The sequence below is a fragment of the Elephas maximus genome, chromosome 2 (assembly GCF_024166365.1).
Source record: "Elephas maximus indicus isolate mEleMax1 chromosome 2, mEleMax1 primary haplotype, whole genome shotgun sequence".
NCBI classification, from domain to species: domain Eukaryota; kingdom Metazoa; phylum Chordata; class Mammalia; order Proboscidea; family Elephantidae; genus Elephas; species Elephas maximus.
In genome coordinates this window covers 135,940,119-135,956,095 of record NC_064820.1, presented here as the reverse complement: position 1 = coordinate 135,956,095, position 15,977 = coordinate 135,940,119, and the positions used below count along the sequence as shown (strand labels likewise).

At 39.7% G+C, this 15,977-nt stretch overlaps 1 protein-coding gene across 3 annotated transcripts in view; it reads left to right on the top strand.

The window, feature by feature from the left end:
• Positions 1 to 12,914, top strand: part of SNCAIP (synuclein alpha interacting protein) — a 182,467-nt gene extending 169,553 nt beyond the window's left edge. For 2 of the 3 annotated variants that reach the window (XM_049873560.1, XM_049873561.1), the window contains exons 11-12: positions 732 to 802; positions 12,303 to 12,914. In XM_049873560.1, the coding sequence (XP_049729517.1) occupies positions 732 to 802; positions 12,303 to 12,387 (156 nt within the window). In that variant the 3' untranslated portion in view covers positions 12,388 to 12,914. The remainder of the gene's footprint in view (positions 1 to 731; positions 803 to 12,302) is intronic. The other variant, XM_049873562.1, reaches the window with a different exon arrangement.
• Positions 12,915 to 15,977: the final 3,063 nt, after the last annotated feature.

Here is a 15,977-nt window from a genome sequence, read left to right as displayed (position 1 = left end):
GAAGTCTGAAGTGTTTGCCAATACAGAGGGATGGGAGAGTCTGCCATGAGCTATATTTTATAATTGCACTTATTGGAAAACCATGCCCTATAATCTGTGGCTTACATCCAGTGAATAAGTGCTACGAACATCTTTTTAGGCAACATTTCGTGTGTGCTCTGTGAGCACCATGCCATCAAAAAACAGTATAGCAGCTAAAATGGGAAACTGTCTCTGTGGGATGAAATGACCCAGAATATCTACCATATAAACCGCCTAGTGGAGAGTCATAGCCTGCATAGTTTATTATTTGCTATAAGGTTAAAATCCCATTATAGTGAGGTTTAAGGGCTTTCTGAGGTACCAAACTCAAGTTTTAGGTAATATCTCTCTAATTAATTGAACAGCAGTTTTTTTCAGTGCACGTCAGTTTCCACAATGGATTATCCTTGTTATAAAGAACTTTACCATGCATTTGTTTTAACTATAAAAGTCACATTTGTGCCCAGAAGAAGCAGATCTATTAGGTTAAGGATGTCAAAACTTAAATTTCTTGAATAAAAGTTTTCTAAGTAACGTAATGAGTTCTCTGAGTAGTAAAAGAATCATCTCAACAATTCCCCATACCCCTTAGAGTCTATACGAAGTGTTGTCCTTTAATCTGTCTCCCGCATGCTTCATGTTTATTGAGCCTTGTGCATGTACTGAGCCTGTTGCATGTTTTCAGATGATTTTTAATTGCACCTCTGTAGGAGACTTACGGCAGCTGCATCAGTCTTTCCTCTAACATGCTGATTGAAGAGCATCTGCTTAACTATGCACGGTATGTGGTGCCAGGGGATGTGTTACCCAGCATTGCCATGGCCTTTGCTTGGAATTGCGCGAGTTTTTAAGTCATGGACCTGGAGCACCTTTGAGCAGGGATTGACATGAAGGAAGAAGGAAATTACAACTCTTCCTCCAAATAGCAGCAGGCGTAGAGTGTTAACCAGGCCATAGGAAGGTAGCAAGTGCCCCATTGGAGGGGCTTCATTCCAGCATCAGAAGGCGGAAGAACCCACTCAGTTCACAAACGTGCTGTGTTTCCTAGTTGACTTTGGCTTTCAATCTTTGTTGTAATGAAGTCAAGTACCTAGTAAGTATAGACATTAAATTTCCTGTCATATGTGGAATGAGTCAGCCTCCAATCAGAATCAGAACTTTGAAACAGCGCTGGAGTTTTATTTCATTGCTGATTAAAGGCTGAAAACTCCTTTCATCATCAACTATTGACCTTGAGAGAAGCAAGGCCTGATCATTTGGAAATGTCTCTAGCTTAGCATTATGAACAGTGGTGCCAGTTAACCAGCCAGTCTTCTGAGTGTTCACTAAAGAAATAAGGGATTATCTAAGGCAAAATGTTTATAATTCAAAATGCATGGACCTATATACATAAAAGAGAAAAGATCATCTTTGGAGGTCCCTGATGGCTGGGGCATCTGCTTGAGCAAAGTCCTCCAGCAGCATAGCTCTACTTTTCCAGGAATATGCCCAATTCCTTGACAATACAAGAAACAGGAAGCAGTAAAAAGAAAGCACCCGAGGGAGAGTCAGTGTCTCTTGACTGACTTATTTCAGAAGAGTTAAGCCCCCAAACCTATTTTATAGGAGACTGTAGCTTTCATAGGAGCCCTGGTGGCACAGTAGTTAAAGCGCTCAGCTGCTAACCGAAAGGTCGGCAGTTCAAACCCCCCAGCCACTCCATGGGATGAAGATGTGGCTGTCTGCTTCCGTAAAGATTTACAGCCTTGGAAAGCCTATGGGGTGGTTCTCCCCTGTCCTATAGGGTCTCTATGAGTCAGAATCAACTTGATGGCCATGGGTTTGGGTAGCTTTCAAATCATTTTTATAAGAAAAATTATGACATGCCATTTCAGCACTCTTTTCTTCCACACCCTCAAAAGAATGTGTATGTGGTATGTGAGTGTATGTGTTGTGGGTATGAATTCTAGTTCACAATACTAGGGTGCAAGAAATGTCACTCTCCCTTTTGCCCCACTAAATCAGATTTAATCTACTCCATGTCTGTCCTCGGGCTGGAGGGAAATTAAATCTCAGTCATTTTAGGGATGCCCCTCAGGGCCTCATTAATTCAGTGCATCGAAGGAAGAACCTTGGAGCTTCATTCTTTACTGGTCGCCTATGGTCCACTAGGTCAGGATCTGTGTTGCCTGAAAGCAGGCATCTGGGCTGCTTTTGGCCACACTTGGGCAGGAAATTTTGGCCTCAGGTACAAAGGGAATAGACTAAAACAACACATTCTCTTCCCAGACTTTGGGATAGGCCCATTTCTGTTATTCCTAACCTAGGTTTCCCACCCCATACCCTTCTCTTTCCCCATCGTAGATTGGGCATGTTTTCTGGTGCCTGGAAAATTCTGCTTTTGTCCTAAAACAGAAGTCACCAGCAACACCCTGAGGCAAAGAAGCACAAAGACTTGGCAAACTCCTTGGGTGGTTAAGGAGAATACTCCTTTCTTCCAGGTTCCTGTAGGAACTGGGAACAAGATTAGTACTATCTCAGTATATTCTCCTGCCAGAAATATTTCATTCTGTCTTTTTACAAGCAAGGGGACAAAGCTGAACAATCTACTATAATAGGATTACAGAAATCCAAGGAAAAAACGAGGTTGTGGGCCTACTCAAATATCTGACACTAGGTCACATTTTCCTACTGAGCTTAATCCTTCTGAAGGCTCAGTATTTGAACCAAACAGATTCACTGGCTTTACCTAGTAATAGTTTAATTTCAGCAATAAACACTTAAAACCTCCCAAATAAAAATATTCATTGTATTTAAATAAGCATGCTGACCCTTCCCCTTTCTGACCACACAAGTTGTTATCGTTAGTTGGCTCTCAAGTCAGCTACGATTAATGGTGACCCCATGTACAACAGAATGCAGCCTTGCCCAGTCCTGTGCCATCTTCACAATCTTTGGTATGCTTGAGTCCATTATTGCAGCCACTGTATTTTGAGTGCCTTCCGATTTAGGGGGCTCATCTTCTAGCGTTATGCTGGACAGTATCCAGTTGTGATCCAAAAGGCTCTTATTGGCTAATTTTCAGAAGGGGATCATCAGGCCTTTCTTCCTAGTCTGTCTTAGTCTGGAAGCTCCACTGAAACTTATCTACCATGGGTGCCCCTGCTGGTATTTCAAATACCAGTGCCATAGCATCCAGTATCACAACAAGATGCAAGCCACCATAGTACAGTAAACTGACAGCTGAGTGGTGGACCCATAAGTTAACCTATACCTTATTAGGATTTTAGTTTGGCATATGTTTCCATAAAAAGTGGAAACCTTGATTCTTTCATACTGGAGAAGAGTCAGGGAGTTTCACGACTGAGTTTCATGTGCTCCTGAGAAGTAGCAGAGGTGTCTCCGATTCGCTCATAATCATGCAGAGGGAGAGAGAACTTGACTTGGTTCACTCATTAAATAGAACAAAGATGGATCTTTCTAGTGGAAATAAAGATTCCTTGATGAAATTAAGACTAGAGTGGGAATGTGGGCATGAAAAACACCTCATTTATTCTAGTGCCTGCTTCATTTTGTCCATGGTTCCCCACTGCAAAAAGGAAGGGAACCCAGGGGTATATCTATGAGCGATGCCTTCAAATCTTGGCCCAAGAACTTGCTTGAAGTCCAAATGGCTTTTCTCAGGTAGCAGAGATTTCCCATGTAACTTTGGAGAGTCATGGTAGGCCATCTATTAAGTTAGACTTGGCTCCAGATGTCACAGCCACTCAATGGCCCTATCAGTATAAAAAAAAAAAATAGTTCTGGGAAAAAGTAGGGTAATGGACACCAGTTCCAGGGGTACACTGGAATCTCATTTTAGTTCCTGAGAAATTTATTTTTCCTAGTAAAGGAAAAGTAGAGCCAATAAATATAACATTTTAAAGAATGTCAGCTCTGTGAGGGGGTTCTGTTTGCTATTTATTTTTCTAAATTGGTCACAGCTTGATGGCAAAGAAACTAAATTTCTTTTCAATGCCATTTAAAATTAGATTCAACTCTATTACTTCGAACAGCCTTCCCAGTGTGTTTCAATGGCAGAGGATGACTTTATCGCTAGCAGATTTATCTTTATTTTTTCTTACAAAGAACGAGTTGCTGTTGAGTTATTACAACTCCAACGGAATGTTTACAATTCCTTGTCTTTAAATGACAATGAAACAGTCATTTCCCACAGTTTAAGTCTGAGATCTGTAACACATGAAGTGAGCATCGATCCCAGTTACCAACAAGCAGAGGCATGAACCCCTGGCCAGTCACACCCTCTCCGACGACACGGTACCATTGTCGGAGGGGCTAGCATCAAGAAACCCCTAATCCCAGCACCAGCGTTAGAGTAGACTCCTTAAAAAGACATTCTCATTAAGCAGTAAATACCATTAGTGTGGGTTTTACTGCCAAGGAACTAACCACACTGGGAATTATGTATCTAGTGCCCAGAGCTTGAGTCTAATATTTTGCATCAATTTCAAGGTTGTTCAACAGCCAGTTCAAAGGGAGTGAGTGGTCTGTTTGGCCCGAGGTGATGTGAGAGTATGACAGTGGTCATCTGCTGTGCCCAAGAGGTCAGAATTTAGGGCCCCTCCCCTCACCAGGAAACACAAACACAGATTTTCCGTCCTTACTGTCAGGACATCACCCTTAACAGGAAAATGAGCAAGGATGTGGAAAACATTGGGAAGGTAGAGGTGAGGCCCTGGGTAAGAGCTCCCAAGCAGAGCGTACCCTCAGTGCCACTGAACAGTATATTCAGATTAATGACGGAAAAATATCGGCACGAAAAGGAGCCCCTGATCCTGCTGAATGAATGTGTCCTCGCCGTCATTGCACTGTCTGTATGCACATAATCACATTTCAACTTTGCCTTAAATTTTTGGCCTTTAAAATGTTACCTAAGTTTTAATCTATATGCTTTTTAAGGATCTTGAAGCAATATCTGTATAATTACTCAAGCCACCGGTGTGTTACCAAGCTACCTGGCTATAATGTTGACTCCATATTTCTAGAGTATATCTTACCAATGTAACAGTTCAAAAAAGTTTGTTAAAGTGCTAATACTAAAAAGGTATTTAGTAATTGGTGTTTATCATTATAGACATTACAGTTTCTGCTCCAAAACCATGCTTTTAAGTTCTAAGCCCTGATTTGAAGTATGTTTTCTATGCATTTCCATTTCTAATATCTGGAGTCCAGGGCTAAACAGCAGGAGTTGAAAGGTGTCAGCCAGGTAGCTGGGGTGATTCGCTCTGCTCCAGAAATGCCTAGAGCAGATCTGATCCCCTCCACCCCCACCCCTGTTGTCTCCTGGTATTTCCCCAAGCCATCTTTGATCCTGTCCCTCCCACTCCTACCTCTGCCTCCCTAGAGTTCAGATTACATGCAGAAGAAAACCTGAATTTCATACTGCAGCTTTGTGCCTATGTCTTGGGGGAGGGGAGGATACGCCAACCTTGAACCATTTCTCCACAGATTACTCCACAGATTACATAAATTAGGTGACAGTTCGCCATTGCAGCAGGCAATAATAAACTGTTGGTTTATTATTGGTTTTTGCATAGAAGAATTATCTGCTAATAAGGTAAAATTGTGTGTATAGAAAAATACCTATGTCATGGGGAATATTTAAAATAATCAGACCCTTCGATTGTCTAAACACAATTTAGCAAACTATAAAATCTGGCAAAGTTCCCAAGAGTAATGAGAGAAAGATTCACAACTGAGGTTTCTTTTCATAAAGCTTCTTATACCCAAGGGGAAAAAGAGGAAGCAGATTCTGCCACAGAAAGACAGTGAAACAAATTTTAGTACCAGAGTATAATGAGTTAAGACATAGAAAAAGCTGTTGTAATGAGGACCCCATGCTCTGTCGTAAAGCACTCATCTGCTAAGCCAGGAAATGAAAATGTGGAACTCGTGAATACCCATGACCTTTCGATGGACGGTACAGAGGAAAGACCTGCCTTGGAAACCACAACCATCCCACCAGAAGTATTCTTTCAGCCTGCTAATCATGTTTTAAGGCAATAAGAAAATTTAACAAATACTCAGTTCTCCTACTTTCCTCACTCCCCAACGGTCCAGTTTTCCATTATGTAACCCTAAGAGCACTCATTACCTTTGAGTCGATTCTGACTCATAGAGACCCTGTAGGACAGAGTAGAACTGCCCTATAGGGTTTCCAAGGGTGTAATCTTTACAGAAGCAGACTGCCACATCTTTCTGCTGTGGAGGGGCTGGTGGGCTCAGACCACAGAGCTTTTGGTTAGCAGCAGAGCTCTTAACCACTATGCCACCAAGGCTCCTTTATGTAACCCTCACAGGGGTATATAGTTTTAGTGTCATATTTGTACCACGTGTCTGCCACCACCAGGGGCATTGCACATTGAAAGAGGAGGGTTTGTCTATAAACTCTTTCAAGGCTAGATTTTTAAAGTGCCATGTCAGTTGAGGTTTAAAAATACCAAACAGAGGCTTTTCCCAGAAGGTTTCCGGGAACTTTCATGAAGCATCACTGCCTCTTCCCCCGACATTTTCTTTGCTTCTCTTTTTGGCCTCATACTGAAGACTGTGTCTGAGAGCTGAGCTCAATATGCTTTTCCAACAGTACAGACTTGAAACCATCCTGAATGCCACATTCCGAGATTACCATTTCATCCATTTCAACAGCATCTCTAGCTCTGAGTTACACATTCTGTGGTGTCAGATGAGGCATGGTCTCCACCCAGAATTAGCCAAAGTGCAAAGTTTAAAGGGCATAGTCCCTGCAACACTGCCTTCAATTCTGACACCATCTGTTAGTTCGGGGGTGGGGGGTGGGGTCTCCAGAACCACTCTCAAGTTCGATAATTTACTGGAAAGACTCATAGAACTCACTGAAAGCTATTATACTCACGGTCATAGCTTATTGCAGGGAAAGGCTTCAGATCAAGATCAGGTAAAGGAGGAGATACATAAAGCAGAGTCTGGGAGGGTTCCCCATTCAAACTTTCTATTGTCCTATCCCATGGAGTCAGGACATGTTACCATTATAGTATGGTTGTTTGACAACACACACACAGTATTGTCAACCAGGGAAGCTCATCTGAGCTTTGATGTCCAAAATCATTATTGAAGCTTTATTACATAGGCGTGACTGATTGGCCATGTGGTCAAACTCAGTCTCTGTGTTGGATGATAACATGTGACCCAAAATCCCCACCCTAAATCAACATGGTTGATCTTTCTGGTCTCTTCAACCCACATCCTAGGCAGGCCCCACCCTAAGATCCAGTATAGCCAAATACCCCTTAAACAAAGACTCTCCTATCAGGTATGACATAGATTATCTCCCAGAAGTGGTGGGCAAAGGCCAAATTCTTTACTGTACAGTTCCTGCCCTCAGAGCCATCATAATCAAGTGAGGATTAAAAAAGGATGCAATTAAAACGTTGTAAATGCCATGAAAGATATCTGAGCTTCATGGAAGCAGTAACCCTCAATGGTATAAGGTAGCACCATTGTACCCCATTGTACCCAGGGTATCTGGCTTGGTTCCTGTCATGTGGTAGGGATTTCATAAATGTCTGGAGATGAGGAGAGATAGAGAGGAAAAAAATGAGAACACAAAGGAACCGATCCCTTCATCGCACAGAATGAATGGGAATGCTTGGTGTAAATCTGGGCCTTTGATTCTAAGACTGACTACCTACAGTGAGTTTTAGTTTGTCTGCTCCCAAGTACAAGTTTTCATACTTTGAACCAGAATTCCATTATTCCATAGATGGGATTTAGAGATGTGTTCTCAGTAAAGCTCTGGAGGAGATCAGAAAAGTAACAAGGTCTCCCTACTTTGGTTACCAGTGGAAATGTTGAATATGCCTATAAACCACTTTAGACTAATCCTGTAAGTTGCTGTCTGATGTTGATGGGCTATGGAAATATGGAATCTATGCCTAGATGAGTCAGCAAGTTAGAGTGCTTGAGAAACTGTTATTTAAATTTAAGCTGTTTCTTCTTTCCAATTTCGGTCACTCAGAATGTGATTTTATATCCAAAAATGAAATTGAGGAGCAGCAAATTATCTGAATAATTCATGCCAAAATTCCCAAACACTTTTGTTGTGTTGAATACTGGAAATTCAGGACTAGGTAATTGAGGGGTTCAGAAAGACTTGAATTATCTTGATTTTTTTGGATAAATGCCTCTAATTAACATTTTACCTGATACAGACACGTCCCTAAACATGCTGGGGTGTGTCCTGCAGAAAGATTGTTCTTTTTAATGTTTTTAACCACATATGTTAAAGCCACATCCTGTGTTTAACACCTATGTTAAAACTAAATTACACCATCAAACTCTAAATGATATTATTGATGGACTGCAACCTAGCCATTCTTTTTAAATATTTTATTTTTGTCAAAGTGATATAGGTAAATTTCCAAACAGTACTACTGGTATTATAACAAAAACTGGCTGCCTCCTGCTCCCAGCCTACCCTGCTCCCTAGTCCTGCTGCCCTGAAAGAGCCACTTGCTTTTCCTTCAGATGTTTCTCTAGTATTCTGTATTTCTAAATAACATGCTTATGCAGATTTTTAGTTTTAGATTTTATCCCTGTTATCTGTTGGCATCCTACTGTGGAAGGTGAAAATAATGATAATTAACACAAAGCAGGAAACCCTGGTGGCATAGCGGTTAAGTGCTACAGTTGCCAACCAAAAGGTCAGCAGTTCGAATCTGCCAGGCGCTCCTTGGAAACCCTGTAGGGCAGTTGTACTCTGTCGTGTAGGGTCTCTATGAGTCAGAATTGACTTGACGGCAATGGGTTTAGTTTGGCTTTTTCTTTTAACACAAAGCACCTGTAACATACCAGAGAACATTCCAGGTGCTTTATACATACTAACTTTTAATCTTCACAATGATTCTATATGTGGTAAATACTACTATTATTCAAATTTTGCAAATTGGAAATTGAGGCACAGAGAGGTTCTGTACCTTGCCCAAGGTTGCACTGTAATGATGATAATAAATTGTAGAGCTAAGATTTGAATTCAGGCACTCTGGCTCCAAAATCCACGGTCTTAACAATGACCCAGTTTTGTCTAGCTCTTCTTTAGCACCCCAACATCCTGTCCTCCAACACAAACACCCATATTTCTTCTTATCCTCATCCTCTCAGTTTCATTATATCACTCTTTGAGGTTAAAACATTATTTGGTATTTGTTACGACTATATACATATCAATCACAGCTGATGCATGTGACGTCTGAAAATATCTTCAACTTGGAGTAGGTATAAAAAATTTTTTTTTTTAGGTATAGAATGCTAAAAATAGGTTCGAAAATTATTTTCCTTTGAAATCTTGAGTGTATTGTTTAAATTTTTTCTTGCTTTCCATGTGTCTGTTGAGACTCATCATGCCGCTCTGATTGCTGATTCCTTGAAGCTTTTATGATTTTTTTACCCCCAGTATTTTGATTTTTTGATTCTTTGCCATGACGTGGGTTATTTTTCATTCCTAGGGTGTGGATACTCTGTAAGCTTTTTCAGTCTGAAGACCTATGTGCTTTAATTCTTGGAAATGTTTTTATACAATGTCTTTGAAAATTTTCTACCTGCCAATTTCTCTGTTCACTATTTCTGGAAATCCTATTATTCTAATGTTGGACCTACTGAACTGGCCTTAGATTTTTTTTTAATTTTCTTCCTTCTTTATCCATACTTTGCCTTTTCTAGTTCTATTTCTATGGTATTTACGGAACTTTACCTTCCAATTTTTTTTTATTTTTGCTATGTCAGTTTCCAGTAGAACTTTGTTGCTCTTGTTGTTTTCCCCTTTGTTCATTTTTATAGCGTTATATATTCAAATCTTATTTAAAATTTTTACAGTCAAAAATACAAAAGTATATTTTTATCTTCTTTTTTACAAAAAAGAAGTGACATACTCTGCTCACAGTTTTACTTCTTGCTTTTTTTCACCTAACGTGTTGAAAGTATTTTTTAGTACAAAGAGAATTGTTTCATCCTTTTTCACAGTAACATATGATTGTATAGACGTAATATATTTAATCCTTTCTTCATTTTTATTGACATTCTAGTCTTTTGTTGATTTCTAGTAGCTCTATATATTATGATTAACCCTTTGTACTATGAATTACAAACATTTTTCTCAGTTTTTTCTTTTTTCGTTAATATAATTTTTTCAAGTTCTTATCACCTCCATGTCTCTATTCACGTTGATTTCCTTTTCTGTTTCTTTTGTTCTCTATCTTTCATTGTAAAGTTTTCCTTAAATGTTCCCTAATCCCTAATCCTTTGTTCATGTTTAAAGAACAAGACATTAAAGCTGAATAGAAGCTCTGGCTGTGTGTGTGAGGCTTGTTGACCGGTAGACTTTACTTAACACAGATTGCTGAGATCTAGACTTTTTTGGTGGGAGACACACCAAGTGTATCTGTAGGTCTTTTCTCCTGGACCAGTCAATTCCTTAAGATAAGGAAGCTCCAAAATTCTGCTGGGCCTGTAAGCCTGATTGCCAGCAATCCAGGACTCAAACAGACTGGAGATGGCATGGGAACTAGGTTCCATAGGGAGATTTTCACTTCATCCCACAGCCGCTACCTCATTCAGCTGAATCCAGAGTCTCTCTGGTTCTCGCCTTGCAGGAAGTTAACTTCCTGTCTTCTTCCCAGTTGGGAGAGAGACAGTCACCTGGCTACACTGGTCAGGGAGTTATTCTGGAAAACAAATTGCTACTTACAAAAATTTTACAAATGGTCTTCCTATTTTCAGAACCCACACAACACCCACTGTTACCCTCAGAAGTACACGGTATTTCTGATTCACGTGTCTTGCGGTGCAAATCAGTTTGTTGGATTTCCCGACAGTAGACTTAGGTTTCTGTTTTTTCTGCTCTGCTAAATCAGTTCCACATGTCCATCCACCTTCCATTTTCTGAAATATTATTAGCATTTCATCTGTTGTCAACCCCTCTCCCATTTCCTTTATTCATATAGGTTTATGCTTTTTTTACTTCTCTACTTCCATTGTTTTCAAAGTAAGGGGTGATAAATGTGTGTATTCAATCCACCATGTTTAATTAGAAATCCCTAGAATGTCTTTTGACCAAGCAGGTTTTTCAGCTTTTCACCATCTTCCCTTTCCCTTTCTTGCCTGTGCAAAATACTGTAAAGTTCTACTTAGGGGGATAAATAGAAACAAGAATTACAACATTCAGGCAGTGATGATGATCAAATATTTCCTGGAGCACTGAAATAGACTACATGATTTTGTTTAAAAAAAAAAAAACAAAACATGATTTTAAGGCCATAAAACCATACTTAGGGTTCTCCTGCACCCAGATGTGTCTTCATGTTAGTGAGTACCATAACCAGAAACGATTTTGTTTTTCTCTGGTACAGCAGCAGTAAGAAATGAAATGTAACAGGTATGTTTGCCCACCTTCAACAGATAGATCCTCAGGAAATTTTTGTACACAAAATGGAACTCGTATCTCATGAAAATAAATGTATCTGCCCAGAGGAATATTCCTTTAAAAAACAAAGCTGTTCTAAGATTTGAGTTCGTACTCCTTTCCACAGATTTACTGGGTTTCAAGTATTGAGGAAAAACAACATTTTTTTCCCCTAGTTTCTTCTCTTATTGATTTATCTACTCATTGTTTTCCAACATCCTGGTGGCATAGTGGTTAAGTGCTGCGGCTGCTAACCAAAGGGTCAGCAGTTCAAATCCGCCAGGCACTCCTTGGAAACTCTATGGGGCAGTTCTGCTCTGTCCTATCAGGTCACTATGAGTTGGAACCAACTCGACGGCACTGGGTTTGGTTTGGTTTTTGGTTTACTACTCACTAATCACATAACCAAAGAAAAAGCATTCTTTAAACTTTTAAGACTCAGGCTTGTTGGAGAAGAAAAAGTTTCATCAGTGAATCCACGTAGACACAATTTAAATATTTCTTATTTCCACTTGAGTAGCAGTACTGTATTTTCTATCTTGTGTCTTAATGGTAGAATGCCTGGTTTCCAATCAGTAAGATTCCAGAGTCTAAAAAGTACTCGGTAAGTAAGTATTATTATATGACAATTGCTTTTATTGTTTAAAAAGTGGTTTATATGAAAAGAAAATAATTTGCCTGGTGAAATAAAGTGTACTTCTGTGTGGTTTGTGTGAGGATAATTTCCATTTTTGATGAGCTGTTTAGTGGTATTGTCTTGTAAGTTGACCATAGTTTTATCTAATTTTGGCCTTGTGGTTTCTCTTCCTAGGCATAATGACATCAATAGAAAAACGAAGAAATCCTACAGCATAAAGCATATTGCTAAGCCAGAAGCAGAAGAACTCTTCTTGTAAATCACTTTTTTATTATCTCTCACTGCTGCCCTTTGGACACCAGTGGAGATTTCTTAGACTACACCTTTTGGAAATAAAACCATGAGAACAAACCCTCACCAGCAGAAGAACAGAATATCAGGATGCCTTAAATTTATAATAGTAGACTATATAAAAAAAAATTTTTGGATGATATCTGTATATATAACCTGTTTTTAAAGAGATACTGTTTAAGGCATGATTGGGCAAATGTGTTTTTTAAGATTGCATTGGTTCAGCTAACTCACAGGACATGCATAAGCCACAGACACCATTTTGTATTTCATCAGTTGCATGAGTAGTCACTGGTGGTTGAACTTCCCTTTCCCCAAATAATATGGGCAATTTTGGCTCAGCTCCTCAGTGAGACCAGTTCAGTGGTATTGTTTTCTGTCAGGAGCGTTTTTTCTGTCATTTCTACTTTTTGTACAAAGGAAATAAAATGTGTTAACAGCTACCTATAATCTTGGGGCACCTACCTTCTAATAAATTTGTGATATTCTGATTTCTAAGGGACTTTGAGAGTATTTTGATTGCTGATATTTGATTTTGGGAACAAACTGCCCAGTTTAGCTGTTTCCCCATTGGGGTCAAAGAAAACATTATAGTTTTCATTAAGTACTAAAGGATCAGACAAGCATATAAAGTCAATTCCTTCTGCCTTCTCAAGTCGCAGCACTGACATGGGAAAATACTAATGACAACTAAGGATTTAGCCCATTCTTGGGTCACATTCTCCTGCCTCTTTAACACGTTATGAGGCCTGTCTAATCCCTTTAGGAGAGAGTGTGGAGCCCGAGTTCATAACAACCCTGTCGATGCAGGTCTTTCAATCCATGTAAGCAATGAGTTCCACTAGGTTTCATCCAATCGTGTAAAAATATATTTCTGTTGAAACTTTAGGAGTTTTATTTTCAAGGTGTTGGCATGACCTGTAAGAGGCCTGTCAAGTTTTACTTTGAAAGTAGAATGTATTCTTACCAGTAGGAGGGAAAACAGCATGCTATTAGCAGTCACCAGCGGTGTTACTGTGCTCAGATGTGGGCTACCTGTACCCCTGGTGGACAAATAGACCAAAGCATTGAATTAGAAGGTCATCTTGCATAGGTGAATCATCTGACAAACTCAGGCATGATGAGATACAGTGAGGTATAGAGTAAGGTCCTATTATTTGAGTGCCTCTTATATACCAGGCACTATTATGTGGAGATATTACTACTCCCATTTTTTATAGATTAGAAAATTAAACTTTATAAAGGTTAAGTCCTACGTTCAAGGCAATACTACAAATAAGTAGCAGAACTAGATTTTAGTAAAGTTGAGTCACTGTCCCTACCACCCCATGCTATCTCCTTACTGTACTGAGCACTGGACTAGCACACAGGAAACTTGAGTTTGGTGTTGGCTCTACTTCTGGACAACTCTTTGATCTTGGGCAGGAGACATTACCTTCTTGAGAAATCTGGAAAATGGGGAGAATAGCCTACATAAAGTGTCACTGGGTGATGCACTCTGCAGCTAACCAAAAGGTTGAAGGTTCAGGTCCACTCAGGTACCTTGGAAGAAAGTCCTGGTGATTGATTTCCTAAAAATCAGATTTTGAAAACCCTATGGAGCACAGCCCTACTCTGACATACATGAGGTCACCATAAGTTGGAATTGACTCCGTGGCAATGGGTTTACTGGTTTGGCCTGCATATACATCTAGGTGGTTCCTTCCAAACAACTTCTAAAGCAAAAGTCTATGAATTTCATCCAATATGCTCTGTTCTTGTTTAGGTCCTGTGAGGTGATCTTGTTAGAGCTGGGTGCTGTGTGTGGCTCTGCATTCCTCACATTGTCTTTTCTTCAGATGAGATGCCCTAGCTCTGATTTTGGCTGCTTGCTTTTTGGTTGCCTCCTCACATTTTACTGCTGTGTCCTATTGCTTGAAGTCAAATACAGAATATAGGGCAAGCACTTGTCAAATGTAGGTTCCTGTTCTCTGCTTGGTGCCAAGGTGGCACTGAAATCACAAGCGAGCCAGACTTTGGGACTTAACCTCAGAGTGGGGCCTGCAAAGAAAGGGGACCCAGAAAGTACTTTCTGCCACCCAAAGGTCCCAATTTTGTCCTTAGACTGTGTTTTTAAATTTGAAATTGAAAGGTCCGGGGTTTCTGCAGAGATTTTATGAGCCAGACACAGAGTTCCCAATTAAATGTAGTGGAGAAAATTTCAAGAGTTTGAAAGAAAGAAATGCTACCTCAACCAAGAAAACTCTGACAATTCCATTGTTTATTGACACTAGCATTTTAGATACAGATATATGTGTACCAGGTACAGAGAGCAAAGATAAAAAAAAAACGATAAAATGGGAAAGTTGAGCAGATTTAAATCAGCCAGACTGCAAGACAGTGCATTCTACGTTTAATGATCTCACTGGGACACTGAAAAAGCTGGGTTTTTTTTAAACCATACCCGTACATAACCTTTCCCGTCCAAATCCTTATAAAATGGAAAAATTATATTTACTTGAAATTAGTAAAAAGGATGTTTCCCTGACCACAGTCTTGGTTTTGTACAGAAGTTCTTAAATGAAAAAGAAAAAAAAGGCTTTTATTTCTATACAGAAATGAAGACATATTTACATGTTAAAGAAAAGAGTGTGTTTCCTTGTAAGCAGAGCTCTGGGTCCCCTCCCGAGCTCCCTCCCACTGGGCCAGTAGAATGAGGGAAGCTCTATCTGCATGCCTAATTACAAGCAGCAGAGCAGGAAACTCAACGTCATTGTAAAAACTACACAACATCTGTCAGCATCTTATAAAGGCTGGCATCTTTTATGTTACTAAAGGGACTTACATAGCCAGAGGTCACCACAGCAAATTAAGAATGTTTCTTAGAAAAGATAACAAAGAGACCCAACCCTCCCCACTCTGAAGGGGTTGAATTCCCACTATTTATTCTTATAAAACGTTAGTATCAAGACTTCAACACTAATAAGAAAGTTCTAGATGAGCATCTTGAGGGTGGGAATGGGGATGGGGATGGGGATAAGTAGCTTCGAGAAAGATTTGAGAATTTTTTTTTCTCAAAGTGAATATTCAAATACAATATGCTGGATAGTACAGGTTAGAAGTAATCACAAAATTTAAATAATTCCCTGGAAGATTCTATGATACAAAATGGGTTCAGTGCTATGCGTTCAGCAACCCACCTTAAAACTAAGCAAGAATAAGGAATTCATTGCAACACGGTCATACATTTCCCCCCATAAAAACTAATTCCATGCTGTGTGCTGCCCATAACTCTCATTTGTTAATAACACTGCCTTTATGTCCTGTGGAATCTCTGATATTATTTCTCTTTGTTCTTTAATTATTGTATAGTTTTACATAACTTTTCAAGTGCTTGTTTCCTGTCCCCTAATGAGACCGTAAGTTTGTTGATGGCAACAGCATCTTTCTGCCACCCCTCAGGTTTGGGAAATAAATGGTGGTTAGTAAATATGGAAGGAGCCCTGGTGGTGCAGTGGTTAAGTACTAGGCTGCTAACCAAAAGATAGGCAATTTGAGCCCACCAGCTGCTCCACAAGA